Source organism: Arachis stenosperma, chromosome 4 (assembly GCF_014773155.1).
Source record: "Arachis stenosperma cultivar V10309 chromosome 4, arast.V10309.gnm1.PFL2, whole genome shotgun sequence".
In the NCBI taxonomy this organism is placed as follows: Eukaryota; Viridiplantae; Streptophyta; class Magnoliopsida; order Fabales; family Fabaceae; genus Arachis; species Arachis stenosperma.
In genome coordinates, this window is record NC_080380.1 from 140660422 (window position 1) to 140676905 (window position 16484).

At 35.6% G+C, this 16484-nt stretch overlaps 2 protein-coding genes and 2 pseudogenes across 2 annotated transcripts; 1 reads left to right on the top strand and 3 right to left on the bottom strand.

The window, feature by feature from the left end:
• Positions 1-2166: 2166 nt before the first annotated feature.
• Positions 2167-4577, bottom strand: LOC130975708 (CASP-like protein 2B1; annotated as a pseudogene).
• A 1950-nt stretch (positions 4578-6527) lies between these two features.
• Positions 6528-8800, bottom strand: LOC130975285 (uncharacterized; annotated as a pseudogene).
• Positions 8801-9331: 531 nt separating this feature from the next.
• Positions 9332-10229, top strand: LOC130975999 (protein METHYLENE BLUE SENSITIVITY 1-like). Its single transcript, XM_057900722.1, has one exon. It carries the CDS (start codon positions 9576-9578, stop codon positions 9888-9890), a length of 315 nt encoding a protein of 104 aa, XP_057756705.1. The 5' UTR covers positions 9332-9575; the 3' UTR covers positions 9891-10229.
• A 1633-nt stretch (positions 10230-11862) lies between these two features.
• Positions 11863-15953, bottom strand: LOC130975998 (WRKY transcription factor SUSIBA2-like). Its single transcript, XM_057900721.1, has 5 exons — positions 15302-15953; positions 14999-15160; positions 13645-14528; positions 13389-13547; positions 11863-12771 (listed from the first exon to the last, which is right to left on the bottom strand). The coding sequence occupies exons 1-5, from the start codon at positions 15659-15661 to the stop codon at positions 12036-12038; spliced, it is 2301 nt and encodes a 766-aa protein (XP_057756704.1). The 5' UTR covers positions 15662-15953; the 3' UTR covers positions 11863-12035.
• Between the last annotated feature and the right edge of the window lie 531 nt (positions 15954-16484).

A 16484-nucleotide genomic window follows, 5' to 3' on the forward strand; every position in this document is an offset into this window, starting at 1 on the left:
ACAGTTCTTTATAACCTCATGGGTAATACTCATGTTAAACTAAGGTAACAATGAGTATTTATAATCCGAAAAGTAAAAAATAATTTAATAAAGGAACAACTGCCAGCCGGAACATTTATTGCACTGAGAGTTAATATTTTGAAACCCTTTGAAAATCTGAGTGAACTCTATGTCTACCTAAGTCCTCACCAGAGGCCCCTGCTGCTACTCGTATAATATCTTCAATAAGTGCAAAGTTCTCCAATATATCAACATGAGCACCACTCTGGGTTCCCCTTCCTTCGAGAAGATTAGCCGGAGCAGCGTCTTCATACTCCCTTACGAACGTTTAGATGCTTGAAGGATTAAAACGGGTTTTTTCCCGCCAGCCTTTTGCACAAATGAAACCAGCGCTTAAAACAGGAACGGTTTCATCCCAATTGGCATTATAAACTCCATCCTTTAAAAAAGAGTCCTCATCTCCACCAATTGCTGATGTGTCAATCTGAAACGGAATGTAGCATTCCGATTGGAAGGTTGACTTATAAACATAGACTCTTTACGTTGGAATCCCGACCCCATACATAGAGTAAATCTCCATATTTGGAGCATGTGGTAATCTGTAGCAGCAGGACAAAAATATAACACAAACCATAAAGAGAAGTAGTATGAATAAACTACGGATTTTAAAAGACAGCAGGATACGACATTATAGAAGATAGCAAAAGCAGGAATCTATCAATGCCCCAAACCAAGGTAATAAAATGATTAATTACGTAGTAGCTATGTGCCAACAATAGTCAAATTCTAGATTGGCAGTCTTCTTGTGTGCAACTTCTACAAAATGTTTACTAAAGCAATTAAGTATAGGATCTCACCTTGTTTCTAAGGGGTTAGACCAATATTTGTAATGCTTGTATTTTGGGTCATCCAAATTATCAGCAATCCCACGAGACAGTTTTCTAATAATAATGTTTATTTAACTCATTTTGTGCACTGTAATAAACTTCATTATTTCTAAATTTATTCCATAACTTATAGTTATATACTTTAAATACTCAAACTAATTTTAGACATTATACTTATATTATTGCTGTAGCTTTTTCCAACAACAAATTGAAGAAAAGAAAGACCCAATAGAGCAAGGGTCCCAATAAATGAATACATCATAAGAAAACTTAAATAAATCTAATGCCTACTAACCTGTCGAAGCTATTGGATCACCTCACAATTGCCATAATGAAAGCAAAAAGACATCTCCATGACCACAAATCTAGCTTTTCAATTTGACCCATATTCCAATCAGCAATCACTCCCACAAATCATCTCCCTCCCTAAATCCTACCCTAAATCAAGTGTGTATGAGTATTAATAGCTTAATAGTTCAGTGTACATTATAGAAAATTGAGTATTAAAATCAACGGAAAATTACAAAACTCAGATTTAAAACACGCAAACCCCAATGGGAAATCAGGAACACAATTGCAAACTCTAATAAAATCACTGCATACTGAAAACGAAGAACCTAACAGAAAATCGAAAAAGAATCTCTCTTCATGAAGACAGAGTTCAGAAAAAGAATCAAAATTATTCAAAGCTACTATGAATTACATATTAGAAAACCAAATCCAATCTGATGCCTACAATTTCTAGGATATTCAGAGAGCATTTGAAGTGTTTTTATATGGATTGTATATAGATCTTATTATGTGTCTCACTTTCATTTGTGTTTTTTTTCACATGCTTCTGTTCCAATTGCTGCTAGAACCAAAAAATTAGCCAGGTTTTAACTAACAAACCTAAAAGAAGTATGCATCTATGTACAACACAGGTATATTTCTTTAATCTCCAAATAAAAATTAATCAATTAGGAAGTGAAGTAAATAAAGAGTTATCTTTATCTAACCAAAGTAATTAAGTACCTAAAATTAGCTAATTACCATACAATCAAATTAAATATCAATGAAACCCGTTAAACCTTAAAACCCAATGATAGAACAGCACAAGCAATACTAATGAATTAAGTGTTTTGCATCATCCTAATTAAGGCACTTGTTTCCTTTTTACTCTAGGAAGATCAGATACAGATAAAAAATGACAAAAATATGGCCTCATAAAAAGGGATAGTTAAGAATGAAGACGAAATATATCAAACTTACACTGGGGGCAACAACAGGAAGGCAGAAATTATGCTTCCTGAGCAAGAGAAAAGAAAGTAATTAAGATCAATCATGATATAGTAGATACAATTGAAGTAATTAATTTATAAGAGTACTCCGTACAGAATGGAAGGTAGAAAAAATATTAGAAGTCAAGGCTCTCTGAAACACAAAATAGAGAAAACCCATCATAAAAAAGGGAAGGAATAGCAACTTGCAACAATCCAGGACGAAATCAAGACACAATTTTTCGCACTTCAACTAGGGAAAGCAAAAACAGATCGAAATAACACAATTCTTTAGGGTTTAAAGAATTTTCCACTGTTTTAACACAATAGTTTTTCGAAATTGAAATCATAAAAAGGCATAATACAACAGTTAGAAATATAAGAGATAAATAGCTCCAATCTGAAGCAAATGGTGAAAAAAAAAACAGAACAACAACACTTATTAATTATAGTGTTCAACACCCAAGTAAACAGAAGGAAAAAAAGATTCAGACAAGGAAAAAAGAAATAAATAAAAGAGAGAAACAAAATATGTATTTAGAAGTAAATAATCAAGAAGATAAAATACCATAAAATAAGAAAACCAGAAAAAAATATATATTGCCACTCAGGTTATATCACTATGGACATAATGACAAATTACTTTTTTATTATGTCTTTGCATGAATTTATAACAAAAATAAATGATATTAATCAATATGGCAACAAAATGCTTGAGGAAAAAGCAAGATGTTGATGAATCTTGATAATCTTGTGTTTTGACCACAATGTATAAGACAACAAAAAAAGTAGGATGTGATCTTTCAAATATAGAAGGGTACCTGATCAGCAGAGAAAATGGCCCAAGCTAAGGGGCTTGTTGAAGAGAACACTTCCCCTAACCAAACTCACAACACAACGGAGTCCTTGAATCAAAGAGTATCCAGCAGCCAAACCATTAGCAACTACCAAGAATCTGCAAAGTTTTTAATCCATCAAAAACTAATGAATTTGGACAACAAAACATGCAACACTTTTATTGCTAGAAATTAACATAGAACATAGATAAATAGATACTTACACCAAAGCCTTAACATCAGTGAATTTAGCTTCCTTCTCAAAGGAGAAAAACACCTTCACTTGTGAATCAGTTCCATAAGAACAGCTGCAACAACTCCAAGACCAAGAATCATAAACCTTAACACCAACTCAGCTATCTTGATCCTCTTATCCAACAATTTCAGGTTTGTGCTATGGTACATTGGAGCTGTTCCAGGACTAACACCTACACCCAAATAGCTCATTTTCTCTAGACACTAACAATGCAAAAGAAAACAATGGATATGAACACCAACCACTAAATTCTTCACCACTTAAAGAGACACGGGTTTTAGTTCAACACCCAAGAAAACAGAAGGAAAAAAAGATTCAGACAAGGAAAAAAGGAATAAATAAAAGAGAAAAACAAAATATGTATTTAGAAAGTAAATGATCAAGAAGATAAAATACCATAAAAATCAGAAAACCAGAAAAAAAACAATAAACCAGTGAATACAATTGCATCCTATAAATACACTAACTTATTTTTACACACCTATAAACTTATTCAACAAAACTATCAAAATAGCTATAATAACTAACTTCTTTATCCATTATTAGAAGCCGAAGAAAAGCATGTTCTTCATTCTCCTCCCTATGATCAATTAAACTCCTCATTCCGATGATTCTAAGTGTTATCTTCTAACATTCCTTCCAGGGGGTGAGATTAGAGAGGAGCTTTTTTGAATCAGTTGACACTAAGCATAGTTCATTTGTTTCATCTATCACACAAGCAGCAATACAAACAAAACCACCCAATTTTCAGAAGGAAATCAGAAGGGAACGGATAAACAGGACCAAAAACAATTACTGTTACTGGAACACAACATCTTATATCGAAACAAAAAATCCAATTTTCAAAATAGAATCAGAAAAGAACGCCCAAACAGGGACAAAAACAAATCTTGTTAATTGAAAGGAAACTTGAGTATCAAAGTAAACAAATATCAAAGAATCTGAAATAAGTCATAACCACTACATACCTACATCACAGGAAATTCGGACTGAACAGTAAAACACGTCACATGATGGAAGGGGACAGAGAAAGGACAGGGCCGCCGTAAAAATTCCCACCTAACTTGTTGTTTCCCAAGATAAGAGAGCGGCAGAGTGACATGAAGCCTAGGCTGATTTCCTCTTGAGAACTACCACCGATCTTTAAATGAATCTGACAAATCAGACCAAAAAAAATTTGTTCCCAGCATCCTTTTCCATGAACCCTAATCGCACAGGTAGCTATATCAATAAGGGTTAGGAAAAGAAAGAAACCCGAAACACCAAGATATCATAGCCAAAAACAGATCCAAGATGGGGAAGAACTGGGAATGGAGATTGAAGCTTACCGAATGAATGGATTGATGAGAGTAAGGCTTGTCAGTCAGTATCCACGCATCTACTGCTCTCAACTCTGTTCTTGCTTCTTCATCTTGATTCAATCCGTATTCTATAAAAATACTCTAACCAAATCGCCTTCAATGACGTATTTGGAGACTTCATCTCTAAGAGTGATGAGATCCTCTTCGCTGAGATCCTTAGTGACCTTGTTGTCCATGCTTATATCGCAGAGAATCTTGTGAGCTCTGCTCCTTCCGATTCCATGGATGTACTGTAGCGAGAACTCAATTTTCTTGTTGTTCGGAATCTCCACTCCGCCAACTCGAGCGCACTCTATGCTTAACTCTCTCACCTGAGCACACAAACTCAAAAGTAAACAAACAAATTTCAGAAATGTAAGGTAGAGTTTGTTTTATGTTACCTTGGGAGGGTTGAGAACAGGGAAATAGACGGCTCTGGAAAGAGGTCTAGGGTTTGAGATTAGGGCGAGAGAGGGAGCTATAGGCATCGCTAGCGTTTGTGCCATGCTCGAGTTGTTCTTCTTCTTTCTCTGCTGCTAAATAGAAGTAAGAGATAAATAAAAATTAAAACCAAAAAAAGCAAAATTGTCTCAACACAACTCATTCCAATGTATTATATTAACATAACAACCCATAAAAGAAGCAAAAACTTTAGCATATAAAATATTAGAGCCACTAAATATATATCAGAAACCAATCTTTAACTTCAAAAAAAGCTAAAAGCTTTTTCTCTTTCTACAATCAACCGGTTCTTCTCATTTCACTTATTCTAAAATATGCATTATCTCAAAAAAAAAAAACATTACTAAACCACAAAAAAAAGAACAAATTAAATATAATTTATATAAATATAAGCAAGAAGAAAAACAAGTCCGGCAAGCTTCAACTTTATATGAGGAAATTCAAATTATTAGCCTTATTAGCTTCTCTAATAAGCACCCAACCCCAATCTGGTTCAACAAAATACTATCTTAATTAGGAATATGAAAGCTAATAGAATTTAATTAAGCATAAAGCAGAGTTTGTTACACACAGAAAGCATATATATAAGAGGAAATAGGAAATGTAAAAGCATATATACTCCTACTACTGCATGTGGACAGTACTCTTAATGTGAAACAGATGAAAACACATAATCGGTGGCATTCTGAATTAAGTAATTTCCACACAGAAATTAAAATTTCACTAATTAATCAAGATCCATATTATGTATAGTTATGAGCAGTGAAATTAAGTAAAGGTGATATTGGGTCAGAGAGAGGGAGAATGAAGAGGTACGAACCAGGGATCGCTGGAATATTCGAAGAGCTTGCCTTTGGTAGAGAAGATGATGAGTGCGACTTCGGCAACGCATAGCACTGATATTTCGTTTGCCTTCTTCAGCAAACTTACCTATCTACCTATCCTCTGTAACATTGAATCTCCTTCAATCTCCTTATATTCAGCGCATTAAACCTCCTCTGAGAAAATCAATAAACACATCAATAAATTAAACTTTCTTCTTAATTAATTGAATGGTTTAAGCGAAAGGAAACTAACCAAATCGCCTTCAATGACGTATTTGGAGACTTCATCTCTAAGAGTGATGAGATCCTCTTCGCTGAGATCCTTAGTGACCTTGTTGTCCATGCTTATATCGCAGAGAATCTTGCGAGCTCTGCTCCTTCTGATTCCATGGATGTACTGTAGCGAGAACTCAATTCTCTTGTTGTTCGGAATCTCCACTCCGCCAACTCGAGCGCACTCTATGCTTAACTCTCTCACCTGAGCACAAAAATTCGAAAGTAAACAAACAAATTTCAGAAATGTAAGGTAGAGTTTGTTTTATGTTACCTTGGGAGGGTTGAGAACAGGGAAATAGACAGCTCTGGAAAGAGGTCTGGAGTTTGAGATTAGGGCGAGAGAGGGAGCTATAGGCATCGCTAGCGTTTGTGCCATGCTCGAGTTGTTCTTCTTCTTTCTCTGCTGCTAAATAGAAGAGATAAATAGAAATTAAAACCAAAAGAAGCAAAATTGTCTCAACACAACTCCTCGTTCCAATGTATTATATTAACATAACAACCCATAAAAGAAGCAAAAACTTTAGCATATAAAATATTAGAACCACTAAATATATATCAGAAACCAATCTTTAACTTCAAAAAAAGCTAAAAGCTTTTTCTCTTTCTACAATCAACCGGTTCTTCTCATTTCACTCGTTCTAAAATATGCATCATCTCAAAAAAAAAAAACATTACTAAACCACAAAAAAAAGAACAAATTAAATATAATTTATATAAATATAAGCAAGAAGAAAAATAAGTCCGGCAAGCTTCAGCTCTATATGAGGAAATTCAAATTATTAGCCTTATTAGCTTCTCTAATAAGCACCCAACCCCAATCTGGTTCAACAAAATACTATCTTAATTAGGAATGTGAAAGCTAATCAAATTTAATTAAGCATAAAGCAGAGTTTGTTACCCACAGAAAGCATATATATAAGAGGAAATAGGAAATGTAAAAGCATATATACTCCTACTACTGATATTTCGTTTGCCTTCAATCTCCATATATTCAGCACATTAAACCTCCTCTGAGAAAATCAATAAACACATCAATAAATTAAACTTTCTTCTTAATTAATTGAATGGTTTAAGCGAAAAGAAACTAACCAAATCGCTTTCAATGACGTATTTGGAGACTTCATCTCAGAGTGATGAGATCCTCTTCGCTGAGATCCTTAGTAACCTTGTTGTCCATGCTTATATCGCAGAGAATCTTGCGATCTCTGCTCCTTCCGATTCCATGGATGTACTGTAGCGAGAACTCAATTCTCTTGTTGTTCGGAATCTCCACTCCGCCAACTCAAGCGAATTCTATGCTTAACTCTCTCACCTGAGCACACAAATTCGAAGAAAAATATAAGCAATAAGAAAAATTATTTATAAATCTAATTTATATAAATATAAGCAAGAAGAAAAATTATTTAACTTAATTTTCTTGTAGACGTTCTGAACTCATTTCTGTTTCCCTAACTGCGATGCAATCTCAGATCAAAATCCAGCTGGATACTCAATTAATCTCTTATCAATTTCACTCTTATCAAACAAATCCTAATAGACTATTTTGTCTTGCAATCTATATATCCATATGGAAGGTTGTAATTCTGTACCGGTGGCGTAAGTACTGAAGGCAACTCCATGTAGCATATGAACCCATTGAGACTCCAATGACATAGAACTGTGGTCCTAACTCTAACTGATCAGCAGATATATGCCTAGTTCATCTATTAGTTCCTGTATATATGTATATATACACGTTGAGTAACCTTATTCAGCATATGAATATCGTAATTGTATAGTACTACTATTCTGTTTAAGTTGAAAGGGAATGAGTAATTGTACTTGGGGTGCGAGAAAGTTCATCTCTTTGGAGCTTCCAAAACCATGGACAATAATGATCTTGTACTTTGCCACATCCTTAGAAACCCCTCTCAAGATAAGCCAGGTGCCTCCCATCTGAGTTTAATTCTTGGTGAAATCATAGCAAAATCATCTTGGTTTGGAGAAACAACCTTAGTCCCCTGAAACAAAAACCCAACAACATATATAATATTGAAACCATTAAGAATGAACAAATCTTATCAGTGTTTACCTGACAGAAACCTCTGCAAAGTTGTTTTGTCTGAGATTGTGATGGTTTCTTATCACTGAACAATAGTTTAAGGTGATGTCCGAATCTTTTCATCTGTTCTTGATGACTTAGTAGATCCAAGCTATGCTTTTTATTTCTGTGTGCACATCAAATATGAATGGAATGAAAACTGAATTTCGTTCATTTCGTTTGTTTAAATCAGAGAAAATCAAACAAAAAGCAATCGGATCGTGGAATTCATGAATTGTTGCGATATGATGAAGGAAAAGGAACAAAAAGTAGACCTTTTGACAACGAAGAGGGATCCCTCGACGTCCTTGCGGCTCTGCAAACGGTAATCGCAGAAAGAAGAGAGAGAAAGCGTTAGAGAGAGAGATAGAGAATGGAATAGATGAAACGAAGGAGATTATAAAGGAACGAACCCATTGGGAGAGGTCGATGTTGAACTCGTAGAAGGTGACGTGTGCAGCGGTGATGAGGATTTCCTCGACGAAGGGATCGATGCGCTGAAGATCAGTGAGGTTGAGGAGCTTGGTGCTGTGCTGGTCGAGATTGGGATGAGCTTCCCGTTCTGAGACATTATGGAACCGCAAACACAAACCCTAGAATTTTGCGGGTTGGGTTTCGGCTTTTGATGTGTTCTATGCCTGAGAGTGAAAATGGAAAAGGGGGCAGGGTTTAGGGTTTGAAACAGCGGGTTCTGCTGGCTTTTACCGGGAAGAAGGAGATCCATAGAGAAATTGATACACTGACACGATGAAGGAAGGAGGAGAGACAGAGAGTGAGAAGCTTAGAAGGGAGAGAGAAGGAGCAACGTAGAAACAGAGAGAATAGAATAACCTTTACCTTTAACAATCTATTCTTCATTATTTTATTTCAAAATAACATGAGGGCGACACCTGGCTTCATGAGCCACGGCAATTATACAAGTAGTAGATACCCTGCGTTAATCATAACGCATGTGAATGATATATGGCCTAAAGGCATTGGTAGAAGCAATCAGTTTATCCAATGAAAATTTAACACGTGTCAAGTGTCTTCTTTAAAAGAAAGAAACATAAATTTAAAAAAAAAAAAACCCAGTGAAAACGAAATGGCTCACAGATAAGCCTCCATTCCTATCCGTTTTCCCTATTAATAACCCAACTCACTCATCCAAAACGCCCACGCACCCAAAATTAGGGTTTCTCATCCTTAGGGTTTACCTTCCCCTCCAAAAACAGCCCCCGAAAATCTAACTCAAAATCGAAACTTTCGATTAATTTCTAACAAATCCGATCACCAATCAAGAACCCACAACGACAGATTTATTCTGCATAGAACGATTCCCCTAAAAAAGAACAAAGGAACCCTAGTTTTACGCCATGACAGGGAAAGCGAAGCCAAAGAAGCACACGGCGAAAGAGATCGCCGCGAAGGTCGACGCCGCCACCACCAACCGCGGCGGAGGAAAGGCGGGTTTGGCGGACCGGTCGGGGATAGAAAAGGGAGGTCACGCGAAGTTTGAGTGCCCGCTCTGCAAAGCGACGGCACCGGACATGAAATCGATGCAGATCCACCACGATGCGAAGCACCCTAAGCTTCCGTTCGAGGAGGGGAAGATCGTTAATCTCCACGCCACCCACGTCGGCGATTCCTCTAAGCCTAAACCCGGCGTTCGCGGAAGCCTAAAGAAATAAAATAATATGAAATCTCTCCAATTTGGGAACCCCCTCACTCTTTTGATCGAAACTTTTTTGTTTTTCCATTTTTTTTCTTTTAAAGTTGGTGTCTTTTGGGGGATATCGAGTGATTTGATATTATGGGTATGCTTAAGCTTAATTGTGTTTCCTGATCTTGGTCTTAGTTACTTTGATGATGATGATGATAATGGTCTATGTACTATGTGAAGAGAAGGGGTTCTTTTGATTTGAAGGGATTTAAACTTTGGTGGTGGTTGATTTTGAGGCCCTTCTTTTCTAAGCCTGGAATGTATATTAGTTAACTCATAATGGCTGTTAAGATGTTTTTTAGCTTAACTTCTTGTCCTCCTCATAATATATTTCTCTTAATTTTAGTGGATGATCTTAATAAATCCAATGATATGCTTAAAAAGTATCTAACTTTTTTTTTTCTTTTGACATCTCCTTTTGAACATAAATTCTTCCATGAACGTTGAGCACATTGTGCTTAAATCTTCAGTGTAAAGTAAACAAGAGTTTTGGGAGAATTTGCTTGTACAATCTCCTTTCACTCTTGATATAACCTATTTATATTAGTAATGGAAATCAACTTCAAATTTAAATTGTTTTTCTCGGGTGTTGTTAATGTTAAGACTGTTTTTAGATGATATAGTGTGTGTTTGAAGGGGTCTCTGATTCATCTGTTTTATAATTAAATGCTAAATGGCTAATATTTTGCTTGTATGATAACTAACTCTTTTTTTTTATTCTTATTATATCAAAATATCTCGAGTCAAAGAATGGAATCATGGTGGGTGCTTCCTCTCCTCCTCTAGTGCCATTGATAATTTGATATGTTGGAATAAGAATAAGGTTCTATGTTTGTGTAGGGTCTAGTGGCATCTTTCCCTATCAATATCTGTTTTTGACAAATATTTGGTTGGGAATTTATATTTGTGTAGGGTCTTGTGCTATTAAATGCTTGTATCACACCTGGTTTTTATCATTCCAATGATTTTAGCATAGACTTTCATTTTTTGGTGGGGACTTGTTTCCTACAATTTAGAGTAGGGCAAGGTATTGGAATTTCCAGACCAAATACCTATCTCCTATGGCATGTATTAACCTAATCATGCCCTTCACCTGCAGTCTCACGCCTGGTATGTTAGGAATATTAGATTTTGTTTGACCTTTTATTCCCAATTAAGCAGTGTTCTTACACATTTCATTAAGTCAACTTCCACTCTTTCATAATTGGATAGGCTCGCATTAAGTTCTTCTAAAGTAAGAAAGTTGGTAAAAAAAAAAAAACTCTCAAATTAATATAATAGGGTTCACTCATGATAGAAGTTACAAATGAAATAATAATTAACCTCTCATTTTATCATTTTACCAATCACCTCAATTTAAATTCTCTTTTTCTGTGCAACACATCTCAGAAATTTCACCCTGTAAAATCTAAATATCTATTCTTACAAATGAAGCAAAAATTAAAAAGAGAAAATTGTGTGGATTGCAATCAAAATTAAGAATTTAACCCCAATTCAAGTCAAGTTAGGAAGTAGATGAAACATGCTAAGTTGCTAGCAGTGTAGGCCGAAAGAAAAAGATCTCTTACATCATTTCTGCTCTAGCATTATGTATTCTTCCCAAATCAGAAAAGATTAAAAGAAAGAAGTGGTTTATGAAAATGTTAATAGTTTCTAAGGCCCCTGTACTAAATGTATGATCCCATTCATACATTGATTCTTATCATTCATGTACTCATGTGAATCTATATTTTTGTTTGTATACCCTAAATAGCTCAAGCATTCAAAGCGAAAATCCAAATATAAAAATTAGAAAAAAGAAGCTAAAATTATACACCAACAGTTTGATACAAATATTGGTATGCAATTTTGTATTAAGAAGACTAAACTCTGTTCCATAAATATTCAGAGAAAAATGTAAACTATAATGATAGGACAACAAAACAATTAACCTACCAAGAACTAGTTACAAAATACAGGTGTTCGATTTGTGCAAAAGAGCACACCACAGTTTGTTTCCTCAAATATCAAGGGGAAAAAAACTAAATAATTTATGACCTTTCTTTTAAAAAAAAAAACACTAAATAAAAAACCAATTGAATTTGCTGTTGCTAACAGAAGTTAAGACCAAAATTTATGAAGGGAAATTTTGCATGACTTGCTGGTAAATGGATGATGGTGCTGCTGATGAAGAATTTCCATGATCAACTGGAGGTAAGCATGTTCCATATATTGCATCATCCTTCTGTTCCTGTTTAGGCCTCAAGAACCCAGTATCAATATCCTTCACTTGTTGCCCTGAAAGGAAAGGCTGCACTGGATTCATTGGCTTTGCACAGTTGAAGTTTAGTCCAGCAAGAGAGAAGTTTCCGGATGAGGGAAGATTCAAGGGAAGCGGCATTGGAAAGTCGGGATACACTGAGGGAATAGATCCAGCTTGTGGGGCAGTGCAGCGATCGGGATTCAGTCCAAACGAACCATAAGACATGGTGCTACTCAAGGAAGGATACTTCATCTGGCACATGGGGGAAGAACCGAACTTCAAATTGTTGCTGAATGCTCCGACCAAACTCGGCCGAAGAAAGTCGCTGCCGAATTCAGGTTTTCGATCAAAATGAGACGTAAGAGTTTGATGATTTTCAGACTTCGGGATAACAGCACTGCCAGGTAATGCAAGAGCTGATTGGCCATTAGGACCACTGGGAGGTAAACCACCATCATTCGAGCTTACATGATTGTTGGTTCTGGCCGTCGGCACTTCATGATTATGTTTGCCCTCATATGTAGTGATTACATATTTCGTATTGTGCGAAGCCCTTTCGACGTGTTTCCTCACGGGACATCCGGCACTTGTGCATTTATAGTAGCTCCTGGAGGAAATTCATGAGAAAATGCAAATCAGCAAATGCGCAATCGGTATACCATGAGTGCTCAATTCGGCTACAACTGTAGATCTAATGTGAAAAGCATGATGCGAGTGAAATGTATAGAGAATGAATTGATACCTGAAGAACAAACCATTGATCTACTTAGAACATGCACCAGTTCAGATAATGAAATGAAGACTTAACAGAACTACCAACATAAGTGAATATCTACAAACAATATCAAACAATAGCAACTCGCGTCAACAAAGAATGGAAACTTTCTACCTGTAAAGAGGAAAACACAATGGCAAAGAATGAAAAAATTACAGCTTTCAGAAATAACAATAACTCACTCCGCTCCCATTAATCTACCTGCCACTATCACTTTCGGTGCATCACCAGATCAAGCTATAAATTGCAAGCAAATTCATTGATCCAACAATGTTAGACTGTACGAAAAAGTGACGGTGACAAATAAAAAGGAACAAGTTGTAATAAATTAGAACTTTCAGGTTAAAAAGCCAACGAAATAACTGAAATTACCAACCAACCAATATTAAGACACATTACAAACAAAACCATATCCAATGTGTAAAAATAAACAAAGGAAGAATTGATACCTTGGGTTTGGGTTTCCTTTGACAACCTTTTGTCCATACTTGCGCCATCGATAACCATCATCGAGTATGTCAATCTCAGTCTCAATTTGGACCACCACTCTTGGCTCACGAACAGCCCTAGAAGGCAAAGTTGATTCAACCAAGTAGTTCTCTTTTTTCCTGCAATAGAAAAATAATGCAGAATCATAAAGGCTGTGTTTCTAATTGTTATAGCTAACATGAAAAGTTGCAAATAATATCAGATGGAGTTTAAAACCTTCTTTTGGAATCTGATTCATCATCTTCAGCATCATCCTCAGCTGGTGCTAGTGCTTGAGTGGTTCCATCTTCATCACCATCATTACTGGCAAGTGTGGAAGAATGTTCGGGAGTGTCTTCCGCTTCAAAGGCACACAAAGGTTTACCTTTGTTAGTCGACATAGGATCCGAAAGTTCAGTCACGACAGAAGTTGAGGATGTTCTTTCCAGACCGTCAGCCTTCCAATCCAAACCGTGCTTCGTGTCTTTTACTCCCGGTTGAACATTTTTCCAACCTGAACCTTCAAGTTTAGCATAGTTTTCACCAGCTTCACCCATGTCTGACATCTCATCAGTGGAAAGCCCTGACGCTCGACGACCAAGGTGTGGTTTTGAATGGTTATGAGTACCCTTATAAATAATTTCTGTTATTTGGCCATCATGGGATCTTTCCACCTTCTTCTTGACCTGACAATTAGGTTGAGTACATTTATAATAACTCCTAGGATACTCGCTACCTTTTACTTGTTTCTGACCATACTTTCTCCAATTATAACCATCCTCCGAGGTCCTTACCACTCCAGTTGTAAGCAAGGTCTCCTTCTGGTCTTTCTCCATAACAGGTTGCCGTCCGATATCCCCACCAAGAGTAACATTTTTCGGCAGAGTGCTTTCATCACCAGCTTCATCGGAACGTGATATTTGCATCATCTCAGCTTTATTAACATTAACAAGTGAACAATTTACCATTTTCACATCATTGAATGAACGGGACTCAATACTTTTTGCGTTTTGTCCTTTTGAAAAGTCTTCCGGGAACGAAAAATCTATCGGCGGCAGAACTGGAACAATTGATTGACAGTCTGTATTTCCTCCCTTTACCAAGTGCCAATTACTAGAAACCTAAAGAATTCAAGGTTACCATATGATAAATGTATTGTTATTACAATTTAGAAAAATACCAGTTAGAAATCTTTCACATATCACAAATGAGAGAATGATGATCAATTGATCATATCCTGATTTAGCTAAAAGAACTGGACACATGCCCAACTGGATTTTTTTTTTCAATTTAGTATCAAAATTGTCAAAATTTTCAAGTTGTAAACTATAATGCTTTATCATTAAGGACGTAAACCAAACACAAACGCTGCTCTTCACATCAACCACATCCAACTGAAGAAAAGTGATTTTCATTCTTCGTATCAAATCAAACTATTAAAAAAAGAAAAAAGAAATGAACAGAAATAAATCATTAGCATAAAAAATGAAAATTCAACACAGAATTGAATCACATGATAAGAAATCAACACACCACCGTTTCTTTTCATAATATACTAGTTTTATTTTATTTTATTTCGTAAGAAAATTACCTGATTCAGAGACGCAGAGTAAGGAGGCAAAGGATTAGGATCGGCAAGGGTCGCATTGTTCTTAAACTTCAGGGAAGAATCAGGAGCATCATCGAGATTCCCTTGATCAAGTGGCAAAGAACTTAGCCAATGAAATGAGCCAGTAGTTGGAGAAGGCATAGCCTGAAAAAATAAAAAATAAAAATTAAATACAACACACCGAAAAAAAAAAATGATCTTTTGATCCGATTGAAACAGAATAATCAAAAGGGTCACTGAAAAAATTAACAAAAAAATATAAAAAGAAGGAGAAAGCCGAATAACCTGAGAATTGGGGAGCATGATGGGAGAATCAAGCAATGCAGTGGGACTAATGCCAGGAGGTATAGTGATGCATGGTGATGCAGAGCAAGAAGATGGAGATGGAGAAGCTAACGGGCTTGTTGTGATTGTGTTTGTTCTGAACCTAGCTGTGTTGATCCTTGCTGCATTGGAATTGAAACCCCTTCTCTCCGCTATGCTTCTCTTAGCTGGAAAAGCCGGAAAGACTCCACCTTTTAAATCAGAATCCATGTTTTTTGAATCACTACAATTGTTACTACTAACGTTGTTGTTGTTGTTGGCGGTGGTGGTGGTGTTCATGTTCTTATTATCTATGCTGTTACGGTGGTTGTCATCTTCCATGTTTTTTTTTTGTCTATTCACAGAAGAAAGTTAATCAAGATATGTTTTTGATGTTGTTTATGTGTCAGAAATGACTTAAAACTAGGTGGGTATGAATCAAAATTAAGAATTAGAAATGAAAATGAGAAAAGTATGAATCTTTTTTGAAAGGTGGTGGTGGGGTGGGTTCGGGTTCGGTTCAGCTCCAGAGAGAAGAGAAGAGAGTGGAGCTGAAACCAATGAAGGTGAAGAAGCGTGTTCTGCAATGCAATCTTTGTTTTCTTCCACACACACAAACATACACAAAACACACTTCACTTGTTTGTAATTGACAAATTTGGGTCCTCACCTTATGCCACTATATATATACTTTTATATACACTTACTCACATAGGGACTTGTGCTTTTTCTATGGAATAAATGAATAATAAAAACGAATTAAAACTAAAAATGAATTTCATTTGTATTTGGACTTTATTTTTATTGGTGGAATCAAAGAATAAAATGAAGTTCAAAAAATAAATTCTCCATTTTGGTTTTAAGAAATTACTCATCTTTTTTCTAAATAAATTTTTCATTTTGGTTTTAATCATAAGATTAAAATAGACCACTTTTAAATTTCACGACCAAATTTATAAAATATCTAAGACAAAAAAATATCTTATAAGAATAAAAAATTTATTTAAACCAATAAATTAGCACAATTTTTTTTCTTTCATTGATTATTGCTATTGCGAATGTAAAAGGTAATTATTTTAGCATTTAAGTGATAATACATGATCGAATTCGTATTTTTATTTTATAGTAAAAAATTTATGAAAATACCTACTTATACATTATCACA

Excerpts from the sequence above, each read along its gene's own strand:
- LOC130975999 (XM_057900722.1), top strand. The coding sequence starts at position 9,576 with ATGACAGGGAAAGCGAAGCCAAAGAAGCACACGGCGAAAGAGATCGCC.
- LOC130975998 (XM_057900721.1), bottom strand. The coding sequence starts at position 15,661 with ATGGAAGATGACAACCACCGTAACAGCATAGATAATAAGAACATGAAC. Across the intron at positions 15,161-15,301 it reads TCATGCTCCCCAATTCTCAG|GCTATGCCTTCTCCAACTAC; the intron begins GTTATTCGGCTT and ends TTATTTTTTCAG. Across the intron at positions 14,529-14,998 it reads ACTCTGCGTCTCTGAATCAG|GTTTCTAGTAATTGGCACTT; the intron begins GTAATTTTCTTA and ends TGAATTCTTTAG.